We start from the raw sequence: 16,240 nt of genomic DNA on the forward strand, positions 1-16,240 counted from the left end.
GACGACGTCGCAGGTTCCCCTGCCTCCGTGGACGACGTCGCAGGTTCCCCTGCCTCCGTGGACGACGTCGCAGGTTCCCCTGCCTCCGTGGACGACGTCGCAGGTTCCCCTGTCCCGGTGACTATGGCGGCACCCGCCGCTCCTGTCCCGGTGACTATGGCGGCACCCGCCGCTCCTGTCCCGGTGACTATGGCGGCACCCGCCGCTCCTGTCCCCGTGACTATGGCGGCACCCGCCTCTCCTGTCCCCGTGACTGTGGCTACGGCCTCTCCTGTCCATGTCCGTAGGTCGGCCCGAAGGACTTCAGGGCCGATCCCCAGAACTGTGCCCAGGCTGGTTTCTCAGACTGCCCCACCCACATTAGCCAGTCCTGGGCACCCCCCTGTTATATTGGTTCCCCTGTCTGTCCCTGTCTTGGTTCCTGTCTCTGTCCTTGTCCCTGTGCCCGTGTCAGCCTTTGTCTCTGTCCCTGTCCCGGTCACTGTGTTTGTGTCAGTCCCCTTGAATGTCTTGGTCCCTGTTCCCCTACCAAGTCCAGTCCAGTCTCCTGTGAGTCCTGTCCAGTCCCCTGTCAGCCCTGTCCAGTCTATGTTTCAACCCTCTGTCCTGTCTCATGTCCAGTCCCCTGTTAGTCCTGTCCAGTCCCCGTTCCAACCCTCTGTCCGGTTTCATGTTCAGTCCCCTGTTAGTCATGTCCAGTCTCCGTATCCGTCTAGTGTCATGTCACCTGTCCTGTCTTCTGTCCAGTCACATACCCCTGTCCAGTCTAATGTTCCTATCCTGTCCAGTGTCTTGTCCCCTGTCTCGTCACCAGTCTCTGCTCCCGTCCATTCCCAGCACCCAGTTCTGTCATCAGTCCCGTCTCCATTCCAGTCCCCTGTTCTGTCACCTGTCCATGTCCAGTCTTCTGTCCCCAAACGTGTCCAGTCTCCGTATCCGTCCCACGTTCAGTCCCCTGTCTTGTCTCCAGTCCAGTCTCCCGTCAATTCCCATGTGTCCACTCCTGTCCTGTCCAGTCCGTTCTCGTCTCTTTTTGCCCCCCTTTGTCAGTCTCCTGTCATGTCCCATGTCCCGTCTCGTATATTCGGTCCTGTCGTGTCCCCAGCTCCTGTGTCTGTTCCCGTCCTGTCCTGAGTCCTGTCTCCCGTTGGTTTGTTGTCCTGTCTTGTTTTCCGTGCCCTCTCCTGTGCCAGCTCCTGGGGGGTTTAGGAGTACGCGCCCGGGAGTTGCGCGTTCTTGGGGGGGGGCATCTGTCACGCCTTCGTCCTGTCATGTCTGTTGTCCCCGGCCATGTGCTTTTAGCACATGGCTATGTTTTGTTTATGTCCTTGTCTCTGCCTCCTCGTCTGTGTCATCTGTTAACCAGTCCTCCTCGTTATCTGTCACAGGTGCGTCTCGTCAGTGTCTTGTATTTAAGTCCCCTTCCTGCACTTCCTGTTTGTTGGTCATTGTTCCTGTATTATGTCAAGTCTGTCGTGTTCTCTTGTTCTTTCTCATGTCAGTCGTGTTATCAAGTCTGTCTCTGTAAGTTTTCTCGTTATCGTTTCATTTCCGGTCGTCTCGTTCTTTAGTCTGTCTGTCCCGTTTGCCCTGATTTGCTCCTCGTGTCCCGTTTAGCCTGTTTGGCTCCCCGTTTCTTGTCTTTTGTTAATGTCTCTTTGTTTGGTTAGTATTTGTAAATTAAAGGTTATCTGTTTTAGCGAATGCGTCCGCTCCGTCAGTCCGCCCCGCGTTCCTGACAATAGGCTAGAGTCAGTATGGTTTGTCTGCTTGGGAAGAGTTAACACTAACCACTGAGTTCTCCTAGTGACATTTTAGACTTTCTTTTTGATGCTTCTGCTTGAGGTGGTGAGACATTAGTTGTGTTCCTCCTTTTGTTGTGACAGGCTTCTTGCATAACTTTGTGAAAATATCAAGGGAAAAAATAAGGTAAGACCTAAGGATTTGAGTTTAGTCGTACACTACAATGATACACTACGTTATCATTAATATATAAAAATACACTCTTTTGGTGGTTAATTCATTAAATGGTTACATTTATTAACAAATATGTGATGAAGCCAGTAGGTGCCATGCCGACAGATGGAGATGACAATGTAAGGTCAGTATATGGCAAGATTTGAGGTCTGACAGTCTAAATGGTTGTGAGTTTATTATCTGGCAACCAACAGGTCACTGTTGCCCTTTCTATCTATGTGCTATAAATGATTATTACTTACAATCAATGTATTAACAACATAATTAAGACATATAACTAAACAGACTTTAAACCTTTTATACCATTAAAACTTTTGTAAACCTTTATGAGGGCAGTCTTATTCTAAAGTGGTACCAAGTACTATCATACATTTTGATAAAAGGATTTTTATGAAAGTGTTTCTTTCAAAGATTTCCGTACTGTAAGCTTATGATTCAAAACCACAAAATGGAAATCTATGATACACTGCCTTGATATCACAACCACAGCATTATCAGATTCTCATTATTGCCTTTTTCTGAAGTTTTTCAGTTATTCATTCATTCATTCATTCATTCACCTCTTATCTTGGGGCTGTGTGAATGTGACCCTACCTGTTGAGCCACTGCAGATTTTCAGTCTACATAAAAATGACCTACCTTTTTTTCCCCTTTTTTTTTCATTAAAATAGTTTTTAAAGTGCAGTGATTTCATATTTCATATGTCATGTTTCATCCCCAGGTATTTTATTTTGTATTTCTATTGTAGACTAAATATTTTATAATGTATAAATATGTAATTAGGATGTATTATTCATTCATGCATTGTCTGTAACTGCTTTTCCAGTTCAGGGTCGTGGTCGGTCTTGAGCCTACCTGGAATCGCAAGAGTGCGTCCTTTGCAGGGTGACACACACTCACACATTCACTCACATATTCACACCTATGGACACTTTTTGAGTAGCCAATCGACCTACCAGTATGTGTTTTTGGACTGTGGGAGGTTAACCGGCGTACCCAGAGGACACAAGGAGAACACACCAAACTCCTCAGTCACCCTGACTGGGGCTCAAACCCACAAACCCAATACACTGGGCACTATCTGTTATACCACCGTGTCACCCTTAGAATCTATTATTTAAAGCATATTACAGAGATTATTTAACATACTTTAAAGCTGGGCCACACTAAAAGAGCTTAATGAAGGTTTGTTTAAAGTGCAGAGAAAGGATTTTGACTTTATTGTTTAGAGCTAAACCTTAAGACCACTCTTGTACATTTATGGGTACATATACACCATTTATAATTTAATAAACAAAAACATACGTCTATATTATTATTATTATGAAAGTGCAGGAAATATTGTCTTAATTGGTAACAAAAATCTCACATGAAATTTGTCTAATCTAAGACAGGTTTAAGCGATATTAGTATGTCCTTTTAAAACCCACTGTTCCTTTTTCTGCATTACTACTGTGAAAAACGATCTGTAGGTGACAACAGCTATTATCTGGTGTACACATCAGATGTGGCTACTTGCAACTTTCAGTGTGAATATACAAATTCAATGAGAACAATCTTTTTATTTTTATTATAAACGTTTCCTCTTACATGACCCATGAATCTATTAAATTTTGCACACATTATAGAATTGGATATAATAAATATTAGCATTCATGTACAATTTAAAACACTGTTTACTTTTCAGTTACATAATGTCATTCTGGTCATTCATAAGGAGTGTAAATGGTATTTGTCAGTGACTTGTGATATTCCCCCAGCAACATCACCAGTGAGCCATTACGGGGGTATATTCACAATGAAAACACTGAAGAACACACATTATTTTTTTACTTGGTCAGCAGTGACAGCACTAAAACTGGAGAAGTATGAGCAAATAGAGAGGATTCCACACCAAGACAAACTCAGCAAGGATACCAGGGACTCTTATTTGGATAAATTTTCATCTATATTTATTTTTATTCCAGACCATAAAGTTGGAGTGCTGAGCTTGCATGCCTGCAGCCACGTACTTGGATATTTTCAACTATTTTGTTTAGAGTATATGTGTGAAAAGTTCCCAAACTGTAAATCCCCTGAGTTGGGTGTACAAACTTATCCACAAAGGGAAGGTGCGGCTGCATGTTTTCGTTGCAGAAAGTAATTGGTTGTTAAAAGACACACTCACACTGTTCCTTTGCAGATAAGTTTGGATACCTCTGCATTAAACCAAAATCTAAATACATACATATTTAGATTATATAAATACATTACAAATTTAGGCTGTAGTGATGACGATGATGTCATGTTATAGTGTATATTATTAGAGCTTGACATCTTAACCAGAGCCACCATTTAAACTACATATATATATTTAAAAAACAATATTTGTACAGAATAATAACATGAACCAGAAAATATTCCAGATTATTTATTGTATTATTTAATATATTTGTACTTTACAACCCTATGGATTAAACAGAAATTGACAGGATTTTAAAAGATTTATAATCTTCCCTAGTGGTAACGCTTTCATTTTTTTTCATCACAGATAAAAGGAAATGACCGAAAAGGAAATGCTCAGAATTTAATAGTTCTAATACAGCCTTGGCCACAATTGACAGCCAAAATTGCGGCAACAACAAACTTCTCGTTCGTGATGTCATCTGTCGACGTACCGTGAACTTTTATAAATAATTTAGAACATATTTTCCAGTACAAACAGAAATTAGAGTGTTTTATAATATTTTTTATTTCTTATAGTTTTGATTTGATTGAATGATTGAAACTAATATAATGCTAAAAGTTGCAGCAGCAGGTAGTGTCGCAGTCACACAGCTCCAGGGGCATGGAGGTCGTGGGTTCGATTCCCGCTCCGGGTGACTGTCTGTGAGGAGTTGGTGTATTCTCCGTGTGGGTTTCCTCCGGTTTCCTCCCACAGTCCAAAAGCATATGTTGGTAGGTGGATTGGCGACTCAAAAAGTGTCCGTAGGTGTGAGTGTGTGAGAGAATGTGTGTGTCTGTGTTGCCCTGTGAAGGACTGGCGCCCCCTCCAGGGTGTATTCCCGCCTTGCGCCCAATGATTCCAGGTAGGCTCTGGACCCAGCGCGACCCTGAACTGGATAAGCACTTACAGATAATGAATAAATGAATGAATAATGCTAAAAGTAGACAGTTGTGATATGTCATCATATAACATTCCAGACTCAGATACATTCCCATGTTGCATGTTTACACATATCCAATATTCTCCCATTAAAATAAACCCCCACCAAGATGAATAAATATTGTAGTGGTTTATTACACATAAACAACTTTAAGTTGACTGATCAGTTTACATATTCATCATAATGAATATGTAAACTGATAAGTAACAAGATATTTCCAGATTTCATCCATGGAAACGCTAGTGTATTTAACATGAAATCTTGATGCTTTTAAAGGAACTATAATATTTTTACCTTAAAATTACAGCTTCAAAATCATTATGACTGTGAGCATAGAGCATAGAGTTTCTGTTCTTGCTACTCTGGGCTCAGCACTGCAGAAACTGCACTATGTAACGTTTGGAGCAGGGTATGTAAATGGATGTGATCACCCTTCAAAGTTTGATGAAAGGATGGAAGAATTAAATGTTGTGAGCTCAACGCCATTTCACCATGGCTGAAAAAAGGAGGCAAGAGTGCAACAGTAGAAGATTATATAATTTATTTCAGTATGTAAAAGAAGAGCTCATTTTACTAATCCCCTTGGAGAAATGTATTCTCCAAGTGAAAACGCAAACACATATTAGTGAGAAATTATCATAGCTATAAACACTAGGGGAAGTAAGCAGACATATACAACCTGAGCAGTGGGCTTCAAGCAATAGCGCCTGGGGGATAGGTGCCTTACTGAAGGCCACTGTAGCCATGCTTTTCCTGCTGATCCTGGGAACGGAACTGAAAACCTTCTGGTCTCAGGCTTGTGACAGAGCTAAATGGCTAAAGCATTGCCTTAAATATAAAACATGGAAATTAAAAAGGATTGTGATGTTTAATGCAAAATATTCTAATTAAAGGTGAAAATGTGAAGCTGGTTCTCTCTGAGTTGGTCTGCATGCTCTTTGAGAAGAAGCCTAAAGTAGTTCAATAGAATTTTGGTAAACATCATCCATATGCTTTTTATGTGAACAATGGTGCTTATTCTGAGTCTTATTCTGAAAGTAGCTGCTGGATCCAAGGCAGAAGCCTGAGACAGTGAAACTATTTAAACTTTTATTATCAACTTTGCCTTACTGGCAGACAGGGCAATGTTGAGAGAGGACTAGCCTGAAGCCTCAGTATGTTATTTTGAAAAACTTGGCTGTAAAATAATGAAAACATTCATAATGACATAACATTTAATGAATATTTAGCAACCTTAAAATAATCACATCATTTGGAAATAATGATCAAGGGCTGTGATGTATTTGGGAAGGACAAGGAGAAGCCAGGTGTTGACACCTCCTTGTCAAAAAAGGGTATACAACACTGGATTTTCTGAGGTGGTCAGTCGTGCTTGGACACAGGGCGACTTAGAATTAATGGTTGTTTGGAAAGTCTGTGAAATCTTTTAAAGAAGTTTTATTGTTTTTTAATTAGGCAGATAACTAAGTCACTCATTTAAGGAAAGAAGGCTTTTTTGACCTGACACTTGCCTCTCGCCACCGCTGCCCCCAACAGTGTAGAAATGTACTAAATGGTCATGGCAAGCTAATTTTACATATGTAAAATACACATAAATTAGCCATAAAATTAACATCATCTACTACATCATTCATTTGATTAGCTCCGCTTACCCTAGAGATGTAATTTGTAGTACTAAAATTACAGATTGTGATCCATTTTCTTCTCCAGATACTTTGCTATCCCCCTTTCAACCTCAGGATCCACACCGGACCATGCACACATGTGGAGCCATTCATTTTATGAACTAGTTTTTTGAAATGTTGGGGAAAAAAGGAAACAAACAAGAATACATTAATTTTCACATATTGTTCACATTTTCTTTTTCTGTTTCACAACTCTGTCATTGAACTTTATCATCATATCTGGTGTTATGCAAATATTAAGTAGCAGATCATGTAGTCATTAATCATTGTTTGATAGCCCAAACAGAATTTTCTTTATGAATCATCCTCTGCTACCACCGGAAACTGTGCAGTATTGCAAAACAACATACTGGCTGTACATTCTGTGTAGACATGCTAAATCTAAAAAGGCAGTATGTACTTACACTAAGTTCATTAAGTACAGCTAATTGCAAATTAACTAAATTATGTTACTATAACTTATACATACGTTATGTATATGTATATAAAAGCACTTTTAATACTTATATTTGCCACCATGTTATACTTTCTACGGACAAGGACAAAGCAGTTTTAAGGAAGGTTACATGCGCAGATTTTTTTAACTTTCTTTTTTGAAGTTGAAGTCAAAATAGAGGAAATATAATCTTATTTTATATGTACATATATAAAAGTTTTAGGCACCAAAGATTGTGAGCAGTAAGTAATTTGCTAAAGAACAAACAAACAAACAAACAACAAATAATGCCCCAAATTAGAATAAAACCAAAAATAACTTTATTCCAATAAGTCTGATATTCTGTGTGTGAATGTGTTGGTTTAACTTTTTCCAAATCTCACCTTGTGGCAGTCCGTATTATCTGGGGTTACCATCCAATAATCGTCCAGTTTTACAGGTTAATAAATACTGATTTTAAATAATGTGTGTTGTTGATTTAACAAATTAAAGCAATCTAGGAGAATCTGATCAAGGAGAATCCGAAAACAAAACATTGTTCTTCAAACTCACTCACACATACTACTTTATTAAAAAAATCATATTTCTTATTTGTTTTAATTATTTATTTATTTATTTTGTATTTACTGTGATTACATATAACTTTATACAAGCACCACACTTAGTGAGAAGACATTAGTTTAAATACATATAATTATCTTAGGTGCCTAAGACTTCTGCACAGTACTGTACATTTATACAATGCATAAACATATAATAATTAATGAATGTGTGAGTTTAGAAGTGTAATATTACTGAGGATCTCTTTACATTTACTGTAATCGTCATCTGCCTAATCATTTTACATTTTAATTACGTTTCAGTGAATGTCCCTTAACCTGTTTTATTTGACTGTAAACAATTGTAAAATATTACCCCACAGATTATTTTGTGCAATTGTGTTTCAAATGTTTTTATCATGTAACATCATGATGGAATTTATTGAATTTGCAGATTAGAAGTTCTGGTGTTGTATACAGAACCATGATTACAGCACGGGTGTATATAGACCGATCAACCAAATCATTATGTCCACCTGGCCATCTATAAGCCCACCTGGCAAAATGCATGCTAAAGCTTTTAGGTACTGAGAGGCACTCTGGAACGGTTGTTTTCATCAGAGCTATGACTGTTCAAGGGCCACAGTCTCCAAACAACACCAAATTCAACCTTTTTACGGAATGTCTCTGTGGTAAAGTAATAAGCCAGAGGGTCCAGAGTGGTATTCAGGCAGGCTACCATCAGACTGTATTGGTAAGCTGATATCAATGAGCATGGATTGTCTGGATTGGGCCCGTAGGTATAGATCACACACAACATGACATGATATGGCAGAAAGCAGATAATAAAAATGGCCAGGTTAGCACTTATCATCTTCTGGATCTTACTGCTATTGACCAAGCCATCTGTCTGTGCTGCGGTACTCTTCTTGATAGCTTGAACAAGCCCCCAGGAACAGAGGACCATGATGACTAGTGGGATCCCAAATCCTATGATTAAAGAGGAGGTAAGGGCATATGTCTGTATGGCATAGAGAGGAAGCCTTCTGAAACAAGGACGTGTGTTATTTAATTGTTTTCTTCCAAACAGATAGTTTGGTAGACTAGCTCCTAGGGTTAGCACCCAAATCCCCACACACACTACAGGTGCCATTTTGCGACCTTCACGCAATCGGGATGACAAAGGGAAGCAGACGGCCAGGCAGCGGTCAAGGCAAATGCTGGTGAGCAGGAAGATGCTTCCATACATGTTTGCTAACAGTATAACTCCAAAAATTTCACAGACTGTCTTTGACAATTCAAAACCGCAATGTTGATAGATCTTGAATGGCAAAGTGCAAACTAGAAGAAGGTCTGCTATTGCAAGGTTGGTCATGTACACCATGGTGTGTGAGCGTGAACTGGTTTGGCAGAAGAAAATTATGAGTGCCATAAGATTAAGAGTGAGCCCAGCTACAAAGACCAGAGCATACACCACAATAAAACCGATATCTATCTGTTCCAGTTCATGACAATCTGTGCTGTTTGTTGAGTTTGACATAATTCCTCTTTTGGATGGTGTTTAGACCTTGTTTAGCTTTCAGGAGGCTGAAATGGAACACAAGAAAATTTTATATTAACACAGGATGTCTGCATGGCTGCTGTAAAAACCAAATTAATCATTTTAGTCATGAACATGCCTGTGTTAAAAATAGTTAACATTTCCTCCACCTCAGAAAATGATGCCACTGTAGGTGTCATAGAGAGAAATGAGTTACAACCACATACCACATTTTCCGCAAATAACTTATTCCAAAAAAATTATCTCATATGTGAATAAGTTGTAGGTGGTCGATGTTGCATGTCATTTTGAATAAAACCAACATGACTTGAATGACATTAAAACCAAGTTTAATTATACTCAAAAACCTGTCACTGTGGTGTTACATTTTGCCGTCACCAAGGCTACATATTCAGTACCTCAACTTAGGGAACATAATTGTGCCGTATTCTATATTAATGGTAGATTTATAATTTGTGTTGATTTCATACATCCCATTTCATCTCCAGGACTTATGTTTTGTTCTTTAATTTTACACAGTTATACAATGAAAACTTACAAATATTCATCTGTCCTTCTGGAGAAGAGAATTTAACGTACCTTTAGGGAACACAACTTGACTGTACAACCACCCTTGTGCCTTTAAAGGTACGTTAAACTGTTTGTACCTTCATTGACAATAATGTACTTGTACCGTACATTCTTTTTCTGAATGTGCATGACAAGAATAATTTAATAAATTCCAATAATGCAGTAACACCTAAAAATGTACAAAATATGTGCATTTAACTTTAAATAACTTGCCTAATATTGTAACACTGGGTTTTGACCAATGAATGTAATAAAATGTTTAACAATAATATATTTTATAGCCTTAAAATGTTATATTATTTAAAAAAAAACATATTAGGAAACTTTCAAAAGCCATGCCTTTGTAATGCATGCAGAATGTGGTGTGTCATTGTCTTTTTGGAATATGGTTCGGTGTCCCAGGAAAAGATTTATTGTTTTAGGTTTAATGGCGAAGTGTTTATTAACTTTGACACTTTCCTATGACAGACCCTGGCTTTTGGTAACAGTGTGGATCATCTTATTCTTCTTTGGTCCAGTGCACACTTCATCCAATACTTTCCAAAAGATAGTTAAAGCATTGAATTTTATGACCATGATACATGTTTCTACTTTGCAGCTGCCCATATGCCTCAGAGCCCAGAGAATTCAATAGTGATTCTGGTCACAGGATTCCTTTTGGCATATTAAAGTTTGAAATGGCATGTACTAACTAAAATTATTGGACTGTGTTTAATACAGTACTGTTAGAGAAATTAAATGGAAGTTATTCACCTTAATAATTAAAGTCTCATTGATACATAAAATAATCAATAAAATAATATCTTATTACAAATGATCAACCTGAAAATGTTACAAATTCTCAATAAGGTAATAAGTGATTTAAATACTTGAGATTGGATTTTATAACATTTATAATGAGTTAAGGGTAAAATTGTATTATCTTCTGGGCTTATTATATTATTGGGGGAATTATTACAATCAAAATAGGATGAAACTAACATTCCTATTTTATCAAATACATTTTGGAAATCATGAACAATCATGTATCATGTTTTTTAAAAATTGCTTGACTATTTTAGCATGTATACTTGGAGATGTAGCTTAAATTACAGTGACAAGGTTTGTTTGGGTTTCCTTCTGACTGGCGCACAAACATTTCTGATTAGTTCACTCTAACTGAGACTGCAATACTGTAAATCAGGGCTGTTCACATTTTTTCAAAGGGGGCCAAACTGGATTACATCAAAATTCTTAAGTGCCAGTCTCTCTTTCCATTTATATTATTACTAAATTATTTATAACAGTGTATTCAAAATATGAAAAAGACAAATTTACTAAACACATTGTATTTAAAAACTGAATTTCATTTTAGAGCATTGATTGCTGCAGGATATCAAAAGAGGTCAGTTCTCACTGTGAAACTTTGCCAAGTGCCAGCAGGCCACTAATGATGTAGTGATGCAGCGGGCCAATTCAAATCTTATGGCGGGCCGCGTTTGGCCTGGGGGCTAGACTTTGAACATCCCTGCTGTAAATCAAACTCAGTCTCAGATAAATATAATAAGTTCATCTTCCTTAGTTAATAACTTTAACTGAAACTATTTTTGTCTGTCACTTTCATTATTTTCTTTGAAAATAATGCTTATTTTAGAGCAGGATTTCTGAACTTGTCCCTCAGTCAACCACCATTTGTGTTCCGAAGTCACACTTTTATTGTTTTATTTTAACACAAAAGCATGCTTTGCGTACCGACTTCCTTAAGCATTTCCTTCGAGCCTCTCACACTTCCTTCATTTCTACTCCAAACTGTGAGCAATGCTTTTTTAACTAAATCATTTGGTTTGAACAAAATTGTACAACAAAATGAAAAAAATGATAATATTGTTGCACTTTTGCTAGTGGATTTTTGTCTATTTTTGTTTAATACAAGACTACCCAGAACTATGTGTTTGCTATTATCTGAGTATTCTTTTCTTTATGTGCCGCAACAAATCTGGACAGTAGGTAGGCCAGTCATGCATTCTGTGCCTACCATGCCATACTGTTTTTGCACGAGGCCTAGTATGGTCTTGCTGAAATTTGATTTCCATGCTTTGCTTCCATGATTTACAGAGTTCAACTTTAAAGCTGCTTGTTTTTTTTGTTTTTTTTTAAGTACCATTATACACCTCCATATCAATGATACTTACCCATGCTGCACACATTGGTTGCGAGTTAAATAAACTTGAAGATTTACATTTAAAAAAAAACATTCCAAGTTTAAAGGAACTCCAAAGGTCTTTTAATTTAATTTGTCTTTTAGATATTTTGTTGTATGTTAAAAGTATATTTTATCTTTGTTTTTAACCAGTTTTTTAGCCTGACAAGCTTTTTTCCTTTTGTCTCTAAAATAAACCACATCTTTATTATATCGTCTGCGTGTACCATGTGTAAAAAATAACATGTTGAGAGACATTCCTCATCAATTCACAAATTCTATCTTCTTAAAATTACACAGTCAACTAGATTAAAACATGAAGTAATTTCTTGAAATGATTGATTATATACATCCCTCAACAAAATGTCAGATCAACAAACTTACCTGAAAAATACTTTAGAGATGTATATATTCAAGTCCTACGTCCACAGCAACTCTCAGTCTTTATGTTGCTCAAGTTACCCTGTCATTGCCCTTGGGGGTTGGATACAAAAACTGTGACTGTTACAACCCAGGAAATCCTTCTCACTTGGTCAGTGCTTATGCTACTACAGTATCGTGCTTCCAGTGTGACTTCTCAGAAAGCCTACTTTTCTTCTGCTTACAAAATAAAAGTCACTACTTACTGTTTGATGAAGAAACACAGCTGCATTTGCAAATAATTCTTATGTGAAGAGAATCATAGCCCTGCTACTCTTTTCAGGTGATGGAAAATCAAAATGAGGCATCTGAATTCAAATCAGCTTAAATGAACTTTACGGCAGCTGCCGATGACTGTTAGACCACAAACTAGAAATGAGGGTGAAGACTGTGGATGATACATGCACAGTACACTTAAAGTGCAATGCTGCATTTTAGCAGAAGCCTAGGACATGAGACCATATACATTTCCCTTTGTAAAGTGCACATTTGTGAATAAATAAATAAATAAATAAATTACATTTATTTACAAAATAATTCCAAACCACAAATGATAATTTTGAATAATTGTAGTAAAACTTTATCATTTTTGATAACACCCTACAATAGAGCAGTCTTCATAAGTCTAATGGACACCTACATTAGCTCATAACAAAAACAGACATAAACATTTCATCCCAGAAAATGTCTGACAAGCTAATTTCGGAAGAAAAAATGAACATCTGATATAGTAGGTAAATGCAATCATAGTTGGTAAATGCAATCTTTATACCTAATTATGCCTACTGGAATATGTCTTTATAAATATTAGATATGTTTATGTGAAACATCAGATGGAACTTGCTTGTGACACAATACTCAGTTTAGGGGCACCACAGGAAGTGCTGTGTCTCACACATCTCATTTTAAGAGCTGCTCACTATAAAAACAGGGCAGGGTATATTCTTAATGAGCTGCTTATATTCCTCAAGGCAATGAGGTAAATGGTTGGGCTGTAGTTGATGTCTTCCTTCCTCTGAAAATGCATTAGACCTGTGGATACATTTATTTTAGGAGTAAGATTCATGGAGAGAACGTTTTATTAGGAATGCATGAACACTGTGAGAATGATCTTATGTGAAAAATTGCTTGTGGTTTTCAGAGACCTTCATTAAAGTTTTGATTATGAAATACTAATTGTGGTAAATCAACACTTATCTGACAAATTGCAATTTAGTTGCAGAATCTCTCACCGATTTATTGTTGCAGGTGCCACAAAGACAACCAAACAGGCCATTGAGCGCCTGGAAGCCGCATAGTATCAGCTCTAAACATGAAGTCACAAGCAAGGTGCTGAAGAGGCCCACATTAAACTCAACCACATCCTTTGGTTCAATGCAGGTATTCCAGATGCCAGGGTTTTGCAGGTAACTACCACTACTGTCCAGAGAGAAAACAGGTTTCTACATTCTTAATAACAAGAACAAGAGTTGTTTATAGTGAGGCTGTTTGATTCTCTAAATTAATGGGATGAAATCAAGGTGCCAGAAAATGTTCTTCGGAGTAAGGCCATAGTTGAACCATGCACTGAAACTTCCCACAGCGTTAAAAAGAAAAGATGTGGACTAACTGGGTGCCATGTGGATTGGTTTGTGATGGGTTGGTGCTTGATTCCAGCTCAGACAAGAACACTTTGCTAAATGCAAAAGTGCCAAATTCCTTAAATGTAAACACAAACGTTAATTCGTTATCTGTAACCGCTTTTCCAATTCAGGGTCACAGTGGGTCTTGAGCCTACCCGGAATCATTGGGTGCAAGGCAGGAACTCTCCCTGGAGTGGGTGCCAGTCCTTCACAGGGCGACACACATTCACTCACACCTACGGACACTTTTGAGTCACCAATCAACCTGCCAACATGTGTTTTTGGACCGTGGGAGGAAACAGGAGCACCCGGAGGCAACCCACATGGACACAGGGTGGACACCCCAAACTCCTCACAGACAGTCACCCGGAGCAAGATTAGAACCCACAACCTCCAGGTCCCTGGAGCTGTGTGACTGCGAGACTACCTGCTGCGCCACCGTGCCGCCCTAAACGTAAACATACTATGCAATAAAGTTTTCTGGCACCTTTTATTTTTAAAAATGTACAATATAAACTTTGGACTTTGGACTTTCATACTTGTTAGCAAATGGTCTTTCCCAGACACCTGTGCTATCGCTGCACACAGGGCCATTAGCCATTCCTGCTGCAGCCACACCCAGACTGTACATTGCTCCTGCCACACCAAGCACAGCAAAACCTATAGACAAGAACATCTAAAGGGCAAAGTTCAAAAAAAGCCTGTTAAGTAAATCCTAATTTTAAGGTAACAGGAATTCATAAAATGACTATATATGTACTGAATGGTACTAATGCAAAGCATACAATAACATTCAGATTAGTGTATGCTGTCTGTCATGACATTCTCAGATTTACATTTACATCAATGCTCAACTATCATAGAAAATTATGTTCAGAGTTTGGGGGGTTTAAATAAAATGAAAATCATGTAGCCCACAACTCACTCCACAGCGGTTAGCACAGCAGCCTTGTTTCCCTGTCAGGTGGATGTGAATGGCTGGGATCAGCACCTGCAGAGCAGAAAAATTGCAGGTCATTTCAGTGCCACCCTATGAGTACATACAGCAAATTACACCAGACCTGAAAATTATGTTTTAAATGCAGGATTAATCAATGCAGACTTTAGATATAGGAATGTGGAGGATTAATTGAACTGTGCTTCCATTGACCCTAAAAAAAACTGGAACATGGCTTCCATTTCGGACAAAGAGACATAGTATCATTAATGCAGAGCACTGAATATCACCTCATGTGGAATATTTTATTAAATATGAGTGAGTGACTGACAGAAGAAGAAAGTGAGTGGTTGACTGTGTGAGTGAGAGGGTGACGAAGTGAATGAGTGTATGAGTGAGAAAGTTACAAGAGAGTTCCATAAGATGCTAATACCCTATAAATTATCTATAGATGTTCTAACTACTTGCTGAAACCTTTAGGGAATATTTGGCAATAGGAATAAAACCAAAGTAATTGTTAGGATTATATTCTGGAAGTTTGAGGCTTTAGTGTTATATAAAATGTCAGAAAAATAATCAAAATGAATAGACACTTGGTTGAACTTACATTCATAATGGGATATGAAAAATATGATTGATAAAGATATGTGTTGACAATAGATGATAAAAGAAACATCATGGCAGGGAGTAATATAATATGTTAATGTTAAGAATATCAGATTGAAACTCACCATAATGCCACCTCCAATGACCCCTCCCATATATTTGACTTCATTTGTAAGACGTGGACTATTTTCACTGTCATTCTTTGCATACTGTGTTGACCAACCAGGGAAGAACAGCAGAATATTGCACAGGATCGACAAAACAGCCAGAGGATAGAGTGTAATGCCAATAAACTTGGAGCACTTTCCCGTACACATTGTTGAACCGATTACAGATTAAATCTGTAGAGAAAGGGCAAAAAAGCCAAGGCTTACAAAGATGACTCAGGCTACTGAAAGCATATGAACTCCAAAATCCAAATTATTTGAAGTGAATGGGAACCTGACTGTGTATCCTGTTTTCTCCTGCTTCCCAGATTCAGCAAGGTGTAAAACAGATGAAACCTGCTACTATAAATGCTGTGAATCCATGAGGTAAGAGATGGTGGGTGGGATGGTGAGGA

General features: G+C 38.1%; 2 protein-coding genes across 2 annotated transcripts; both read right to left on the minus strand.

Annotated features, from left to right (window-relative positions):
* Positions 1-7,881: 7,881 nt before the first annotated feature.
* On the minus strand, positions 7,882-12,582 carry si:dkey-3k24.8 (lysophosphatidic acid receptor 4). Its single transcript, XM_066681684.1, has 2 exons — positions 12,478-12,582; positions 7,882-9,370 (listed from the first exon to the last, which is right to left on the minus strand). The coding sequence occupies exon 2, from the start codon at positions 9,321-9,323 to the stop codon at positions 8,364-8,366; it is 960 nt and encodes a 319-aa protein (XP_066537781.1). The 5' UTR covers positions 9,324-9,370; positions 12,478-12,582; the 3' UTR covers positions 7,882-8,363.
* An 858-nt stretch (positions 12,583-13,440) lies between these two features.
* Positions 13,441-16,201, minus strand: tm4sf21b (transmembrane 4 L six family member 21b). The gene is made up of 6 exons (XM_066682160.1): positions 16,120-16,201; positions 15,804-16,019; positions 15,061-15,126; positions 14,675-14,811; positions 13,746-13,932; positions 13,441-13,545 (listed from the first exon to the last, which is right to left on the minus strand). Exons 2-6 carry the CDS (start codon positions 15,993-15,995, stop codon positions 13,540-13,542), a joined length of 588 nt encoding a protein of 195 aa, XP_066538257.1. The 5' UTR covers positions 15,996-16,019; positions 16,120-16,201; the 3' UTR covers positions 13,441-13,539.
* Between the last annotated feature and the right edge of the window lie 39 nt (positions 16,202-16,240).

This window comes from Hoplias malabaricus, chromosome 9, assembly GCF_029633855.1.
Source record: "Hoplias malabaricus isolate fHopMal1 chromosome 9, fHopMal1.hap1, whole genome shotgun sequence".
In the NCBI taxonomy this organism is placed as follows: Eukaryota; Metazoa; Chordata; class Actinopteri; order Characiformes; family Erythrinidae; genus Hoplias; species Hoplias malabaricus.

Coding starts and splice junctions, on each gene's coding strand:
- si:dkey-3k24.8 (XM_066681684.1), bottom strand. CDS start 9,323: ATGTCAAACTCAACAAACAGCACAGATTGTCATGAACTGGAACAGATA.
- tm4sf21b (XM_066682160.1), bottom strand. CDS start 15,995: ATGTGTACGGGAAAGTGCTCCAAGTTTATTGGCATTACACTCTATCCT. Junction 15,127..15,803: donor TCATTGGAGGTGGCATTATG/GTGAGTTTCAAT, acceptor TCTGCTCTGCAG/GTGCTGATCCCAGCCATTCA. Junction 13,933..14,674: donor GAAAGACCATTTGCTAACAA/GTATGAAAGTCC, acceptor CTCTCTGGACAG/TAGTGGTAGTTACCTGCAAA.